The sequence below is a fragment of the Muscardinus avellanarius genome, assembly GCF_963383645.1.
Source record: "Muscardinus avellanarius genome assembly, chromosome: 5".
Classification (NCBI taxonomy): Eukaryota; Metazoa; Chordata; class Mammalia; order Rodentia; family Gliridae; genus Muscardinus; species Muscardinus avellanarius.
Window position 1 is genome coordinate 10,678,042 of NC_137790.1, and position 18,158 is coordinate 10,696,199.

Sequence of the window (18,158 nt, forward strand, 5' to 3'; positions counted from 1 at the left end):
GATTGAACCCAGGGGCATTCTATCTCTGAGCTACACCCCCATCCCGATTTTTTGTTCTTTAATTTTTGAAACAGGGTCTCACTGAGTTGCAAAGGGCCTCGCTAAGTAGCTGAGGCTGTCTGCGAACCGCGATCCTCCTGTCTCAGCCTCCCAAATGCTGGGATTACAAGTGCGTGCCAACCATGCCCGGTTGCCTTTCTTCAACTTAGAAAGCACCGTGAAGGTGGCAAGGATGCTAACATTTTATTTTCTAAGTGGAAAGAGAAATAGGCCATTTTATGACTACAAATGTTGCCTCTATAAGGCAAGAATCCTGTGTACCCAGATGCTCTTCTGTCACGAAGAGTTTTCTGTCGTTTCACTGTGAGATTTTGAGAGCTCTCCATCCCCCAGGCATCATGCCAGCACTGGTGTCCCAGGGTGTCCCCTCCAGGGTGGTCTGTTCCCTAAAGGTGGAGGCTCTGGCCCCCCTTAGGACCAACCTCCCTCCCCACGTTGTACTTCAGGCATCTCTTACCTTTTCCTCCCCATCTCTCTACCTATCTCTCCCTCTCTTTTACTTCTTGCCTATTTTTCAGGTTCTCGTAGGACCAAGGGGCAGGCACCGTGCGGGAGAGAGGCCCCTCTGTCCTGCTTCTCTTTTGGTTGCCTTTTTGCTTGGGAGGAGCTGGTTTGATCTCGCTGAGCCTCACTTCCAAGAATCTACAGTATTAACACCTGCCCGTGAAGATACGAGCTACTTTATGGCACACCCATCAGCTATTTAAGCGTTACCAAAGAAACCATTATGGGAGTAATTGATCTGGCTGATGAAATATCACCTATTTCCTTCTCTGGCCAGGGGAGAGGGAGGAGAGAGAGAGATGGAAACCCATGTGGTCTGTATCCCAGTGAGACCGGCATAGTCCATGATACCTCCTCTGTCTCTGCCACTTGCTGAGGCTGTGCCGCTCCCTCCAGTCTTGAGCGGTGGAGGACAGCCAGCTGAGAGGCTTCGCTGTGCTGCAATTTGGGCTTCTGTCTCACTGCTGATTTCTTTTCTCTTGCGTGCTTTGCCCAACGAGTTTGCTCTGCATGCCCTAAACGGCTTACAGTAAGCCCGTGAGGAGAGAGCAGGCTGTCCCGAGGACGAGAACAACATGGACCCACCCGGCAACGGCTTGGCCGGGTGTTGTTTTTCCAAAACTGGTGTCTCATCTCCTTTGTTATCCTCTCAGAATGTTGGCTGGAGTTTCCAGAGAGTTTTGGACTCTGCCATGTCACCCACTCTGTGACAGTCCATCTAATCCTGCCTGGCTTTGATCACAGTTTCTTTCTTTCTTTAAATACCAGCGTTCAACGAGCTCACTCACATACCATAAAAACACAATTTTGTGATTCTTAGTATGTTTGAGTTGTGCAGACACCACCACCATTGATGTCAGTTTTTCAACATCCTAAAAAGAAAGGCCTGGCCCATTGGCAGCTGTTCGCTCTTTCTTTCCCCATTCCAGTCCCTTCACATAAATGAAATCACATGTGACCTTTTGTGACTGGCTTCTTTCACTTAGCAGTGTTTCCAAGGACCATCCATATCAGCATTGGCAACTCTATCCTTTTTTTATAGCTGAATAGTATTTCATTGTATGAATATGGCACTGGTATATCCCTTCATCAGCTAAAGAACACTTGAATCACTTTCACCTTTTGGCTATTGGAAATAATAATGGTATAAACCTTTGTATAATGTGGACATATGATTTCATTTCTCTTGGGTCTCTACCTAGATAAGGAATTGCTGGGTCATCTGGTAACTTTACATTTAACTTCTTGGGAAAGTGACAGAGTGTTTACTAAAGTGGTTATATAACTTGACATTACCACCAGTAATGCACAATGATTCCAGTGTCTCCGAATCCTTACAGCTCACCCCAGGAGTTATCCCTGCATGGGTTTTTATTACACTTCTTGGATTTAAGCTCCCGAGGATACACACTGTCCTAAGATTGTCATAATAGCAACCATAGAACCTTACCCATGGCACATTCTGAAGAAATTCCCAAATATTGGTTGGGCGTCCTTTTTATTGTAATCAGTTACTAGTCCTAACTAGAAGATAAGCCTACTTCAGGAGAAAATACAGATTTAATTTCACATGCTCCAAAGAACCTAGCACATAAAACAGCTACCATTTATTGAGCACCTAGTGGATTCTTACCACATACGATCTTGTATTTTTAGAGGAACTAAAACCACAAGATCCTGTTTTAGATGATCCATGTCTCACTGAGACCTAGATTACTCAGCCAAGTACTAATCAGCAAAGCTGAAATTCAGACTCAAGTTTTCATCGAATCATATCGTCCTTCATGGCGAAGGAATTCTATTGAGAGAGGAGAGAGAGAGAGAGAGAGAGAGAGAGAGAGAGAGAGAAAGAAAGAGGGAGAGAGAGAAAGAGATGCTCACTTGAGGTGTCCTGATCACACTCTAAAATAGATTTCCCAAAGGCAGGATCAATGTCTTATTTCATATTATTGTACATGTACATGTGCTAATTAAAAATAAAATCAGTTATGTAAATTTTGGAAAGTAATATAATGACTAATAAGCTGAAACATACAAAGTAAGGTATTGTTATCCCAGTCTAGTTCAATCCTGATTCACGGCTCATCCGATAATATTAAGGTGAGCACAGAAGCAGGCGCCCATGAACACAGCTACAGCTGTAGCCTGGGCTAAATCTCGCTTAAATCCCCCAAAAGTTGGCCCCTGGGTCTCCAAAAGTCACCGCAAGGGAATCACAAAAGCCCTGCCTCTTCAGCCCTCATCCCTAGAGCCCAAAGGCCAGGCGGCGTCCTTCAGTCGGCACCACCAGCTGTCAGAAAAGGAGAACAGCTAAAGAGGCCTTTGCCCCTAACAAACATGGCCGCCCTTGGGCTTCAGGGTTAGGGCGGCAAAATGTGATCACGTGAGTATAATCTCGTTCTTCATTGGTCACATCTTAAAGGAGGGCGGGACACGATAGCCCAGCGGGAACCGGTCTTAAAGGAACCGCCGCCGAGCTCTCCCGAGTTCCGCCCACGGGACTGGACGGGCGCGGCGCCGCGCGGCCCTTCTGCCCCTCCCGCGCGGGACGGGGGCGGGCGCTCGGGGGCGGCGTGTCGGGGAGCCGTGGGGACCGCCGGCCGCCGGCAGCAGCTCGACCCCGAGGGGGTTAACCCGGAGCCGGCGGCGGCGCGGCGGGAGAGCGCGGGCTCGGGCGGCCGGCGGGGACGCGGCGGGCGCGGCGCGGGATGGAGGACGGCGTGGCGGGGCCCCGAGTCGGGGCGGCGGCGGAGGCGGCCGAGGCGCGGGCGCGGCCCGGGGTGACGCTGCGGCCCTTCGCGCCCTTCTCGGCGGAGACCCAGGCGGACGAGGGCGGCGACTGGAGCTTCATCGACTGCGAGATGGAGGAGGTGGACCTGCAGGACCTGCCCAGCGCCACCATCGCCTGCCACCTGGACCCGCGCGTGTTCGTGGACGGCCTGTACCGGGTGAGGCCGTCGGACACTTGTTGCCGGGAGGCGGCGGCCGCGGTCTGGGCCCGGGGCGGGCGCTGGGCACCCGGGATGCGCGGCCGCGTCCCGGTCCGCGAGCGCAGCCCGGGGTCCGGGCTCCCAAGCGCTTCCCAGCGACGCCCTGCGCCCCGGTGATGCTGGGGCGGGGGACGACAGAGTGCTGGCGTCTAGACCCCGGGGGGCAGGCTGGCACCCGAGATGGCAGGGGAGCCCCCCAGGCGGCGGGGGCGCGAGGCACAGTCCGCATTCATTCACTCGTTAGAGGAGGGGGTCACCTCATTCACGGGGAGGAGGAGACAGACGCGGAGCAGCGGCGACGTGACTCACTGCTCATAAATAGGACGAGGCTCCGCATTCTCAATCTGCACTATTGGAAGAAAAGCCAGTGTTTGGGTGAGGATATCCGTGGTTGCTCATTAGTCTGCGGTTGACTGGCCAGTTTCGGTCGAATGGTATTGGCGGGGAAGGGGACCATTTTCTCAGCCTTGCGAAAATTTAGCCAGGAAATCTTGCTCCCCGGAAGGAGTGAGATGCTACCAGCACGGACACTCAGTACCCTGGGAGTTGATCCCTTCCCCCCAATCCAGGCAGTGTAGACACTTTGGAGGGTGAGGGGGCAGGTATGAGTAATCAATGATGGTGGTGGGGAGGAGGAATTTATTCCAATCTTCAGTTACTGTGCAGAATCAAATTTGGACAGTGTAGGCGTTGCAGAAGGAAACCTGCCTTTGAGAGCTGCCCCATGAAGGGAGCAGCTGTCAAGAAAAGAGATGTTTTCAGTACTTGGCTCTGGGTCCGCGCTGCTGTCAATGAACTGTAGTTGGAGGCAGCTGCCAAGAGGAACAAACGCCACTGAGGAGCTGGGAGTGGTGCACTTACGTCTCATTTATTGATAATTGATACGCCTGTTTGCTTTCAGAAAGGATTTGCGATGGCCGCGTAAACTTCTGGGCATGCTTTCTAGAGCAACAATTGTCACCAGCTCAGGGTCCTTCTTCAGGAAGCCGGTTTTCTTGGCAGGCTAAGCATCTTCTTAGGTGTCCCAGGCTGTCTTTCCCTGAAGCAAGAGCGAGTCATATAAAAGTGCATTTATTAGCTTGGGGATCCAGCAGTTCAGAGTTTTTATATTCTCCCAGTGTGGGCGACAATCCAGAAACTGCATTGTTATAAAGGTTTGCCCATTTTGCTTGCTGTTCATTTCAGTCTTGATTGAGACCCTGCTGTGGGCTAGGCTTGGTCCTAGGATCTAAGGATACATCAGTGAATACAATTGGTATTTTTGCTTTCAGAACTGATGGAGAAAGCCGACAATAAACAGATGTCAAATATATCAGAAGGTGCTCCTGGTAATGGGAAAAGGAAAACTTGGGGCTGGAGGTTGGGGAAGGAAAGAGATTGTTGGTTTATATCAGATTATCAGGGAAGGTCTAAGAAAGCAGTACTTTGGAGACAGTTTGTTTATTCTCTGCTATTGACTGGACTCCATGTTCCAGGCAGAGTTTCAGGCCCAGAGGATAGAGTTGGTGAACACACCAAGCACCCCGCTTTCATGGGACTTGGCTTCAGGTGGTTGGGAAGGTGTAGCCATTGCATAAAAGAAGCAAATGAACACGGTGCTTTTTCGTCTCTTTGGTCCTGGGGATTGAACCCAGGGACATTCTGCCTCCAAGCCACACCCCCAGCCCTGTTTAGTTTTTTTTTTTTTTTTTTTTTTTTTTTTTTTTTTTTTAAACAGAGTTGCTGACAGTCTCACTAAGTTGCTGAGGCTGTCCTTGAACCTGCGATCCTCCTATGTCAGCCTCCCAAGTACTGGGATTACAGGTGTGCACCACCACGCCCAATGGACAAGGTACTTAGACACAGGTCCCTTGGTATCTGCGAGGGGTTATTGGTTCTGGAAAACCTCTTGGATACTAAGAATTCGTGTATGCTCAAGTCTTGTATACAGCGGTATAGTAAGTAGGTGGACTGCATTTTTCATGACTCATGACAAGAAAAAGTCTGTCCCTATTCAGTGCTGATGCAGTTTTTTTTTTTTTAAACCATAGTTTTGATTCAAGATTGGTTGACTGCAGATGCGGAACCCGCAGATACAGAGGGCTAACGAACGTGGTGGCAGGTGTGATGGAGACTAGAACACAGGACAGTGGGATTGACAGCGACAAAGTGGGGCCCGGGTCATGGAGGTCACGTCCTAACAGGGTCACGCGCTGTCGTGTGTGGTGTTTGGAGAGGTCTTACTGAATAACCAGTTAATGGGGGCGGGCTGGAGGGCATCTCCAGGGGGAGTCCTGGTCTGCAGCCTCGAGCCACAGCCAGAAACTGGAGCTGGAGGAGGAAGCAAGGTAACCGGAACTGGAGGAGATGCTGCCAATAGCCCAAGACGGGAAGGCCTGGAGCAGGCCGGAAAGAAGTACCCCAGTCCTCCAATCTACTGCAGAGCCCAGAAGACCTTCAGGAGGGGGCCAGCCTAACAGGGCCCAGAGAAGGTCAAGGAACGCTGTGGGGACAATGCGGGACAGGGACACACACAGAAGGCTCAGCGTGGAGCCTCTTTTAGATGGAGTGGCTCAGGAGTGTGGCATGAGAGGTGGCAGGTGGCGACCGGGGTCAGAGGAGAAGCCAGGGAAGGGTCCCCGGAGGGCCTTGGGGGCCAGGGTACATGTCAGATGTTCTAATTGCAAAGCTGGGCAGAGTGTGGCTCATGGGGGAGGGATGTGGGTGGGCCCAAGAGGAAGCAGAGGGGCAGGCTGGGAGGCAGTTGTCATGGTCGGGGAGATCAGAGGCTCATTGCTTTAGGGGGTGGTGTTGGACAAGGAGGAAGGGACCGAGCTTCCATCGAGCCTCTCCTTCTCCATCCAAAGCCTCAGAGCTCCCCAGCAGGGGTGGGGGGCTCCATGCACTGTTGCTTATTGGTAGGATCCTGGAAGATTTTCATCAATAGGGAAAAAACGTAAACCCCACTGGGATACTAAGGGATTCCAGGCTCTACGGGCAGATGGCTTTGAGCAGTAAGGCAACCCAAGAGCTACAGCGTGGGACTTCATTGGTAAGCCTTCCAGCAGGTGGATGTCTCTCATTAAGCTGAAACAATTCCTCTGGGAAGATGTGGTTTCTGAGTTTTAACTTGAAGCCGTAGTATTTGAAAGGATACGCTTCCTTTAGGCTAGACGGTCACCCTCAGGCGGTGTAATGAAAATGTGAGCACACGTTAGGTTGGTGGTGGCCACCCCGGAGGAGACGGTCATTAACTGCAAGGCTCACACAAGTCCCTGGGGAACTGGCAGCAGCCTCCGTCCTCGGCCAGTCGGTTGGGGGCTACCCGACCGCCTTAAACCTGTTTATGTATGGGTTCACACAAAGAAATACACCTGAGCTACTCATTCATTTGAGGATCTACCTGGGAAGTTGTTTTATAACCATTAGCAGTTGAGTCTGATAAGTAAGATTAGTCTTGTTAGCTAAATCATCATCAATTATGCCAACAATTTAGCAGGAATTCGTGAATGTTTATCTAAAAGGAACAGAAACTATATTATTAATTTTAAATGTAGAGTGACACCATTACAAATGAATGAAAGCTCTAAAACAAGATTATTTTCTGTGTGTACAGGTGCTAGTGCATTATATTCCGTTATGTGCCCTACACATTTCATGAACCATTTTTCCACTTAGTGAAGTGGTGCCTTGAGGCAGTAATTGACACGTGGGAACGCTTTAGATTGTGAGCAGTGGGGACCGTGCCCTGGATCGGGGATTCGCTCCGCCATCACCAGCTGACCAGGAGTTTCAGAATCCTCAAATCGTGTTCTTTAAGTTTCCAAATAGTCAACTGAGTTCCAGTCACGGAAACACATGCCCTTTTTGCAGTTGTCTGTAAAGCATTGCCTGGAGGCTACGTCAGAAAACCATACAAAAACCTACTCTCTTCTAGTCGGTAGTGTACTTACTTCTCTTTAAAAGGAAAAGTACCCACTTAAGGTGTGTGTGTGTGTGTGTGTGTATAATAACAAAATATTCCAATTGGCATAAAAGGAATTTAAGTGATGTCCTTACATTCTTCACATCAGGCTGCCCAGGTGATTTGAGCCCTAGCTGCACTTTAGCATCTCAAAGAAGCCCTGAGGAACTCCCTGTCCAGGCCAACCCAGACCACCTCCAGGCATCCCCTGGGCAGCTCCCTAGGTAATTCTTTTAGTCAAGGCTGAGACTGATGTCCCCGTTAGAAGGGTTTTGGCCTGATTGAAGGCATTATTGTGCCTTAAAAAAAATAACTGAACAATTTCAAAGTGGCTTCCACCTCTAGCAGGATGACTTACCCTGCCTGTGACTCTTAGCGTCTAGAATGGGAGCCAGGCTCTTAGACTGGAGGATCCCTCCTCTTGGTGTGCCCTTTGACCTAGAAGCCTGCAAACAGGATTAGTGGGCATCAGCTGGTGGGCTCAACCGTGGGCAAGCGACCCTGAGATCGGAGCATCTCACCCTAAGGGCATGGTGCCTGCCTTCACTTTTATAATGCTGCACCCAAGACAGACCACAGATGTGGTTTTCCAAAACATGTCTGTTGGTAGACGAGACATCATCTCCTGGCAGTGATTTGGGGATCTCAGGTGACGTGATTTTAGGGTCTACGGTGGTATAGCCCTTGTGCTCAGCTTCCACTCTGAGCTTCCATAGCGCTGGCTGCATTTCTGCCTGCTCCTGTTCCAAATCACTTCCTGTAGCATATTGTTAACCGTGACCCGCCAACAGGACAGTAACAGTTGGCAAATCCAGGCAATTTTATGCCATTTTCACTTTTTATCCGGGTGTGAAGGGGAGGAGTGTGATTCCTCAGATTTACTTCATGGATAAAATTTACCCTTAAGTGACCCGATCTCCAATATGGTAGAGTTCAATTTATTTGGGTGTGTTTAAAAAAAAATCCATATGTTACATATGTGCTAAGTTTGTTTTAGAATTTGCCTTCTACCTTCATCATTTGGGAATTTCTGACTCATAGCAAATCCAATGCTTTTTACATGCGTAGGTATTTTTTAGAACCCCACCGCCTCGTTCCCTCTTCAGCTCAGCCAGCCAGCACCACACATTGCTCAGAGCGTTTTTACTTGGGGCGCAGTGGCTCTAAATGTTACAGCCCCACATCTATGGATTTCGCAGGCCTCGGGACAATTACATAAGGGAACAGAAAAATAGGCTTTGCAGGCGAGCAGCTTAGAGAAAGCAGAGGCTGGCCGTTCCTGTGTTTATAGTTCAGGCTGTTTCCTTTATCTCTTTGTTTCTCTCCTTTTTAAAAAATGTAATCAGAGGACACAATCCACTCTTTTCATCTGAGCCTCCTCCAGGGGGCTGGTTTGCTGTGCGCCTCTGTGGAGAGGCCCAGGAGGCAAGGGGAAGGCGGAGGCCCAGCCAGGAGCATCCAGGAGAGGGAAGGCACCCAGCGCCTCTTTAGAACCCAGTATCGGAGTGTATCCCGTGGTTCGCTTCCTCAGAAGCAAGTCAGCAAGTGCAGGTCCCCGCAGGGCAGCGGGGGGCCGCAGCCTGGAGCACCGGGGCGGATCACTAGCCAGCTGTCTCCTGCCTCCACACTGAGATGTGGGCTGCTCCATTTTTTTCTTTAGAAACATGTTGGACTTCTGTGGAGCAGTTCATGTTCAGAAACGTCTGTTGAAGGGCCCTAACTCAGTGGTAGAGGGCTTGCCTTGCATGGGCGAGGCCTGGGTTCAATCCTCAGCATCTCAAAATAAATAAATAAATGTTTATTAAGGTTTCTTTCTGATTTTTTTTCTTTTTAGACTTAACTGCATGCAAGAATACAATAAACCTCCACAACTTAACATAAAATAACCCCCTGGTGGGACGATAGCTAGGTTTTGAAGTTTCTGAGCATCCTAAGCGCGTTATCCACACATTTCTGAAAGGACAGCTCGAGGAGGCGCCGAACCGCTGTAGCCCGGGAAGGTCCAGTACTTTTCCTTTCGTTGCTGATTTCGGCAGGTACGGTATGGAATTCCCACGTGCAGCCGTAATTAGCACTGTAGAGAGAGGCATTTGAGGTTGGCCTGAATTTAGAATTAGAAGACAAAAATGTTATTTAATTCAGAGAGCTAATTTTGGATTGTCTTCCCCTAACATAACAATGGTATGCCTGGCGTTCTCGCTGTGTTCAAGTGCTCGGGCCGCTGTTGCACACGACCACAGACAGGTGGGTGAGGGGGCTCCGACACAGCCGCTCATCTTCCCACGCTTCCTGGTCCTGGCGTTGGTCAGGGGGCCGCATGGCCACTTCTGGTGAGGTGCCCAGCTCCACGCCTTCTTACTGCGTCCTGCAGGGTCCCTCCTCGGTGTGGGGAGATGTGAGCACTGGTGCCTCTTCCTGGAAGGACGCTAGTCTTGTTGGAGCAGGACTCTGGCCTTGTGACCGCATTTAACTTTACTTTCTTAGAGACAACATCTCCAAACACAGGCACAGCGGGGGTTAGGGCTTCAGCACACAGATATGGGGAAGGGGACATGTGCAGTCCATAAGAATCACCTCTGTATCTTTTGTTCATCTCCGTGCTTTTCTTAAGGATAATAAAATAGTTCCCATTCACTAGTACCAAGTGCATTATTTTGTACTCTAAGCACACCATTTATGTAACAAATATTTTGTTTTTCCAAGAACACTATGAAATAGGTAGTGGCTTCATCCCCAATCGACAGATGTGGAAGCTGAGGTCAGGTGTTGGCCCAGGGACCCATCCGAGGTCATCAGTCCCATGACTCAGCTAGCCAGAGCTAAGGCCACATCTGGGACACTCGGCATCTCCTGGTATGACAGTAATGCACAGGGGTTCCTCTGTCATCACATCTTATTTACATCTTAGGACAGCTTGGTGAAGAAAGTACTTTTATCCCCAGGACCCTGAGGTTCCCAGGAGCAGCCACCGTCATCCCTGTGGTCTGTTATATTTCACGGGTAGCTCTGAGCACTTAATAGGCACAGCGGTCCCCTTAATGAGACCAATTCATGCAGAAAGCAAGGCCGGGGCAGGCCTGACCCTCAAGCCAGGCTGACCTGGCGCCGCTGCTTTACACCTCACTTCATTCCTTTATTGACTCAGCAGATCTTTACCTGGCACCAGCCACATTCTGAGCACCGTTCTGGTTGACGACCAGTGATGGGAGACCAGTTTCTCTGCTTAAGGCCTGACCCCCTCAGTTGTTGAACAAGGACAGCAGTCCCTACCACAGCCCAGGGAAGCCGTGGAGGAGGGTACTGTCCCGGGCAGGACTTGGCGAATGACCAGCACCCTCTCTCGCTCAATGGGATGAAGGAAGGCTAGCAGGGAAATAACAAAATTAATTTTTTTTTTTTTTTTGGTATCGTGTGCCATGTAGCTCTAACTAAAGAGCTTTATATGCTGGGCATGGTGGCATATATACTTGTAATCCCAGCATTTGGGAGGCTGAGACAGGAGTTTCTGGGTTCAAGGACAGCCTTGGCTACTTAGTGAGGCTCTTTGCAACTCAGGGAGACCCTGTTTCAAAATAAAGAATAAAAAATAGGGCTGGGGGTGTAGCTTGGAGGGAGAATGCCCCTGGGTTCCACCCCAGTACTGCAAAATAAATAAATAAATAGAGCTTTATAGATCAGTAACAAACCATATGATGTCTTTGGGTAAGTTAACCTTTTCAGATCTCAGGTACTTCACGTGTCAATCAAGCAGGTTGAGTTAGATAATCTCTGAGGTCATTTCTGGCCTTAAAACTGTGCGCTCTGCATTCTTCTAACAGTGGAACACAGTTGGTTTGCCCCGTGCCCTCCCCCAAGGTTCAGTCAGACTTTTCCAAGTGGGAATTTGCTTAAAAAGAGAATTTCCGAGAGTAGAGGGAGAAACACCCCGTGATTCCAGGTCTCTTCCACCGCCTCCCACCCTGCCGTGTCCTGCACCGGCCTGTCTTCTGGTTTGTGGCTAAAGAGAAGGTTCAGTTTCGGTCACTTAAACCTTGTGTCTCTCATTGATCTTGGATGTTTGTGCAAGGCTGGTCTGAGATGACCCCATGTCCGAGGGGGTCAGCGGTGCTAATTCTGTCCAGTTACCACTTGAAGGTTTGCCAAAGATACGGCCTCATGGTGCCAGCAAGCTGGAGTGGCATGGTTTTCTAAAAAGTCAATTATTCAGACTCCCCCAAATGTCATGGTTGCTTTTTCTGATTAAAGAATGACAACGTGTCAGTTTGTCTATCTTGGCTTATGCCTGTCATCCTAAGAAAATCCTCTCCTCTCCCCTCCTCTTTTTTCTCCTCTTTCCTTTCTTCTTTTCTTTTCACGATGGGATCTCACCATGTTATCCAGGCTGGCCTTCACCGCTGGCTCAAGTGATCCTCCTGCCTCAGCCTCCTGAGTGGCTGTGACTGCAGGCTCGTGCCGCCACACTGAGCTAGGGAGATTCTTAGAAGCACCTCCTTCCTCTCTTAGTTTTGGGTGATAAATGATAAAACTGGTAACTAGACAATTAATTATAAATACCCTACTTATTTATCACTTACCATTTGCGCCAAATATTTTATGTACATCATTTCTCTTTTAATCCTTATTTTTTGGTGGTACTGGGGGTGGAACCCAGAGGCTTTCTACCTCCCGCTATACTCCCAGACCCATTTTATATTTTATTTAGAAACAGCGTCTCACTAAGTTGCTGAGAGCCTCACTAAGTAGCTGAGGCTGGCTTCGAACCTGCGCGATCCTCCTATCTCAGCCTCCCAAGCGCGGGGATTACAAGCGTACACCATCACGCCCGGCTTTAATCCTTTTTTATAACCTTATATGATACATATTTATTGGCTGCGCATTTTATAGGTGAGAAAGCCCTCTCGATAATATTCGTTATTGGTTGCTCGTTTTATAGGTGAGTGAGACTTCTCTCTTTAGAACGTAATAAGAGCTACATTACACAATCCATTGGTCCCCGATGCTGACTCGGGGGCTCAGAGTCCCCAGCAGGACGGGACCACTGAGACCTCAACTTATTTCTCCAGCAAACAGTGACATCCCAGAGGGTTGCTGGGTGGCCTCCGGTGCGCTCACTAGGCCGGGCAGAACCAGAACTGAACGCAGGGTTCCTCTCTCAGAGCTCAATGGTTTTGGCCGGTGCCATTTAATTCAGTGTCCAATAATGCCCTCTCCTTCCCACCCCTCATAGAAGAGCCTGAAACACACAAGTAAAGGGGTGACATCTGGACTTGAGGCCAGCCACAACAGAGATAACTGGCCTCACGGGAAGGCTGGGCTTGAGACTGCTGGCAGGCTGCCAGAGGGCAGGGTGTCAGGCTCCCAGGGGCCCAGGGAGCTTGCACTGATGCCTTCAGAAGGCCAGTGGTCGCCACCAGGGGAAAGTAACTTCCTGTTGGATCCCGCCGCAGACTTAGAGTCTGTTTCAGGCATCAATGACAGAAAGTGTGCTGTCAAAAAGGGAAGGCAGGAGTAATGCCTCCTGCCAGAAAGAAAATGAGTTTGTAATTTAAACTTTGAAATGGCGAGGACCCCCCCCCCCATCTCCCATCAGGAAACCAGGCAGAGAGGAAGCTGCCACAGGATGGACTTTTTTTCTCTCTCTGAGTGACGCCGTCCCTTGGTTGGAATATGAAGTAGGGAGCCGGGTTCACCTAAGGGGAAGTGAACCTAAGGAGTTTTTAGAGGAATGACCCTCCAGCGGTGCCTCAGGGCAAGTTTATAAGGTTTTCCACTGCTCTCTCACACACAGACCAATTTGGTGCAACTTGTTTAGAATAAGACTCAAACAATCAGCACAAAAAATAAGAGAGGCCTGGGGGTATCTCTCAGTAGTAGGTATTTGCTTGGTATGCACAAGGCCCTGAGTTTGAAACCCAGCATCGCAAAAAGAAAAGAGGGAGAAGAACGTAAAGAAAATACAAGGAACTCACTCATGAAAACACTTGATTTCAGCGATAATGGGGATTCTTGAGCAGGCTTCTAGAATTAGGTTCTAACTAGATTACTCTGAAAGGGAAAGGAGGAATTGCCGCCCCGTCGGAGCTCCTGCCCTGGGACGATTCCAGATCGAGCTCCGCTTAGGCCTTGCAGTGATGACATCCCGGGCTGAGCTGAGATTCTGGCGGATCCAGAAAGCGCCTGGCTTCCCTGGTGCATCCTAGCGCCTGGATCTCAGGCGGCCCGGCTCAGCAGTCTGAAAACCCCAGACAAGCGACCAATCAGGAAATATTCTGATTGGCCACTGTTTATGAACGGGCCTGTGGACACTTACAGATGTTTGGAATGGCTCGGGGTAGATTCCTGTCAGTATCTCTCTTTCTAGAATAGCCGCAGCCATGACGCTGCTGTCAGCCTAGAGGGTGAGGTGGGCCCGGAGGAGGGCTGCATGTTGGGGGATGACTTCCCGTGCTTGTGGATGGCGATTAGACAGAAGGCAGCAGGGAGTGTTTGAATGAAACAGAGGTGCCGCCCTAGGGTGAGGGCAGTGCCCGGCATCCAGCAGCGTTGTCTTTGCACTGGTTGAAATACTTAGGACCAGAAATATTTAAGACTTTAGAGTTTTTCAGACCTTGGAATATTTGCATAGTCTATATCCATTGAGGGCCCCTGATCCAAAAATCCAAACTTAAGCATTCGATTACTGGGGTCTGGGATGCTCAACCTGGATCAGTAAAGAAAGGTCTAGATGTTGCTTTTGCCATCAGGGTGGTGCAAGAATGGAATCTAGCATGTAAATATCTGTGACAGCATTTGAGACAGGAGATGCTCAGAAAATAGTGAGTCTTTATCAAGCTTCTCACCACGATGTCAGTGAACGTATTTGGGCTACACTCCCAGACCTCTTTTATACTTTTATTTAGAAACAGTGTCTCTTAAGCCGGCACGGCTGGCTTCGAACCTGCGCGATCCTCTTGTCTTCACCACCCAAGCCTTCGCCTCCCAAGCGTGGGAATTACAAGCATGTGCCACCACGTCTGGCCAGCCATCTAGTTTTTTTTGTTGTTGTTGATTTAATTCCTGCTTATCTATTTTACTTCCTTTTTTATCCTTTGTTTTACCCACTGATTAGCGCTGGGATTGCATTAGCAGGACCACCCACTTGCAGGTTTTCTTTACAAGTGCTCTGCAGAGTGGCGGTGTGGGCCGAGGTGTGTGTTTGTGCACCCTTCTGTGCCCGCTCTCCTTTGGGGACAAATACCTTCCCTAGTTAAGAGTTGTGAGTGTTAGGTGGTTGCTGCCATCAGGAAGTGAGGAGGCTGGACCCAGGGCCAAGACACTGGGCTGTGTGATCCTGAGCAAGTCACTTAACTTCTCTGAGCCTTGGTCGCCTCATTTGTAAAGTGGGATAGTAAACACCTGCCTCATGGGCAAGTTGAGAGGATGAAAGGCAAAACTAAAGGAAGAGCAGGAATGGTAGCAGGCCCGCGGTAAGTCACCATGAGCTAGAGGCTCTATTCAGGTGATTATCGACACACCACGATCGCAGTGGCTGCGTGGTGCCGTGCCTGCCATGTGGCGGCCACGTAGGATTCGTGGAAGTGAAACCACCGTGGAAATGGCTAGTGCTGCTTTAAGTTCGTTAAATAAGAAGTCTGATTTCCCCAGGAATAACTTAGGCACTTTGGGAAGTTGCATCCATTATTCCAGGCCCGTGGGAGCTGCCGCGTTGAATTGTCTACAGTGCAGTAGGGTAGGGTGTGTGTGTGTGTGTGAAATGGGCGGATAGTTGTTTGTTAGTATTGAGACGACTGTAGATGTACAATACTGACAGATTAGCTTGGCTTATTAGCGCTCATAAATGTTTAGAAGAAGCTGTAATTTCGCAACAGTACCATGGGACTTTGTATTAAAAAGCCCTTTAATGTGAAATGAGCTTTGCTACCAGGCTGAAGGCAACTTAAGAACCTAAGCACCTTAGAAAACATTTTCGACACTGAATCGGAAAACTCCATGGCCTATGAAGTAGAAAGTCATTATTGTAAGCGACAGAAAATCTAGGCTTCTTAGCATGATTTTATTTATTAATTAACTGATTTATTTTTGCAGCACTGGGGATGGAACCCAGGGGCACTCTACCTCTGAGCTACACCCCCAGCCCTGTTTTTTATTCTTTATTTTGAAACAGGGTCTCACTGAGTTGCAAAGGGCCTCACTAAGTACTGAGGCTGTCCACGAACCGCAGTCCTCCGGTCTCAGCCTCCTGAATGCTGGGATGACCAAGCGTGATTTTAAAACATGGTAAACTGGGCGTGGTGGTACATCGTTGTAATCCCAGTATTTGGGAGGCTGAGACAGAAGGATCCCAGGTTTGCATCCAGCCTCAGTGAGGTTCTCTGCAACTTAGTGAGACCCTGTTTCAAAATAAAAAATAAAAAATAGGGCTGGGAGCGTAGCTTGGAGGTAGAATGTCCCTGGGTTTCATCCTCAGTACCACAATGAATAAATAAATAAATAAACAAACAAATAAATAAATAAATAAATAAATCATGGTATTCTGGAGCCCTAAAGGCCCGTGTTGGGTGGTGAGGTTTTTCCCTCCTCCTTCTTCCTTTCCTCTTATTCTCTCTTCCCCTTCCCTCCCTCCCTTCTCCTTCTCTCTCTTTGTTCTTAGAATGCCTTTTAGGGGAAAAACAGATCTTTTCCAAATCGTGCTAGACTCTGCTACACCTCCTGGGGCTGTGCCAGCCCGCCCCTGGCACCTAGCAGGCGGCGTCTCATCTGTCCCTAAGAGGCAGCGGGCTTGTGTCCTTTAGCTCAGAGTGCTGCCCTGGATTCCAGTAGACTGTGCATAGCCAAACCTGCGCTGTCTGCCTATGCATAGCACGCGATACCCTGCTGTGCTTTTCATTAAAGGAGCCATGATTTACAAACTCTTACCTCTGCAGTAGCCTGTCAGGATGGGGGTATCTCTGAGAGGTGCCAGGGAACTGTCCCACACCCAGGCTAACCACAGCACATCCAACCCTACCAGTGCACCAGGTCCTGGCTGTGCTGGCCGCAGGCCCTCCCTCGAGTGGCATCCCACAAGTACCCTCTACCAAGTGCCAGCTATAGATTATTACATTGAGAGTGCGCTGAGATCTGAAGAGCAATTATAAAAGCAGTAGTTGGTCGTACAAAATAAGAGTGCAAGGATTTACTAAAAGTCCTCCATTGACCGGGGATGGTGGCACACTCTTGTAATCCCAGCATTCGGGAGGCTGAGACAGGAGAATCGTGGTTCGCAGACAGCCTCAGCTACTTAGGCCCTTTGCAGCTCAGTGAGACCCTGTACAAAGAATAAAAAATAGGGCTGGGGGTGTGACTTGAAAGTAGAATGCCCCTGGGCTCCATCCCCAGTACTGCATAAATAAATAAATAAATAAATAAATAAATAAATAAATAAATAAAGTGCTCCGTCGTCTTCCCTCAGCCCTTCCCTGAGCGCCGACCTGTGGACTTTGATGCACACCCCTTCCCACACGCTTAGATGCTTGTGGTGTATGTAGAATCCAATGCGTCTGACTATGCACTGTGTATGTGGCTTTATGATACCACACTGTGTTGAACACCATATCATCATTTTGATACTTGCCTTTTAAAAATAACGTGGACACTTTTCCAGTGCACTCAATAATGGCCGGCCGGCCTTCCTTCCTTCCTTCCTTCCTTCTGTCCTTCCTGTTGACTCCGGGGGCTTTCCACCTCTGAGCTACCCCGACCCTACTTTATTTTAAAGCAGGGTCTTTCTGAGTTACCATATACTTTCCATGAACCTGCAATCCTCCCGTCTCAGCCTCTCAAGTACTGGGATTACAGGTCTGCGCCACCACGTACAGCTTACTCATTTCTGTGGATCGCCTGATGTTTTGAGGAACCCAGTTAAACCATCCCTTCCTACTAGTGGATACGTAGGTTTTTCCTCCTATTATAAATAATGTGCAAGCACATTCATATATATGTACACATATGTGTATACACATGTTTATTTACTTACGTAAATATGTTTATGAGGTGCACTTCTCGACGTGGAATTTCTGGGTTAAAGGTATGCCTTTTTATATTTTGGTGGGTACCGTCAGTATCAGCAAGCTCTCTGAAATGCTTGTGTTGATTTATATTGCCAGCATTGCCCAAGGATTCCTTTCTTCACAATCTCACCAATGCTGGAGATTAGAAATCATTCCGAATTGTTGCCAGGATCTTTGAGAGAGGGAAATAGTATCTTTTTTTCTCTCTTTGCTTTACTTTTGGTAATACTGGGAATTGAACCCAGGGCCATTTTGCTTCTGAACTTCACCCCAGCCCTGTTTTATTGTATTAATTAATTAATTAATTAATTTTTCTGTTTATTCCATCTACCTATCGTTCATCTGTCTGTCTGTCTGTCTGTCTATCTATCGTAAACATCGTCTTGCTAAATTATAGCACCCTGGCCTCTGACCTACAACACTCTTGTCTCAGGTTCCCAAGTACTGGGATTAAAGACACGCACCACCATGCCTAGACAGTATCTCTTTGTTTTAATTTGTCTTTCCTTTGTTAGAAATGAGGTTGGCAACCTTAATATAATCATTGGTTATTTGTTGTTGTTTTTTTTATTCTGTAAAATGACTGTTTATATAACTTGTTTCTTGGGTGAA

General features: G+C 48.8%; 1 protein-coding gene across 1 annotated transcript in view; it reads left to right on the forward strand.

Moving 5' to 3' along the window:
* Nucleotides 1-3,272: 3,272 nt before the first annotated feature.
* The window catches only part of RCAN1 (regulator of calcineurin 1), a gene marked incomplete at both ends in the record, with an annotated part of 92,077 nt that continues 77,191 nt past the window's right edge, over nt 3,273-18,158 (forward strand). The window contains one exon of the mRNA XM_080696842.1: nt 3,273-3,512. Coding sequence (XP_080552968.1) covers nt 3,273-3,512 — 240 coding nt within the window. The remainder of the gene's footprint in view (nt 3,513-18,158) is intronic.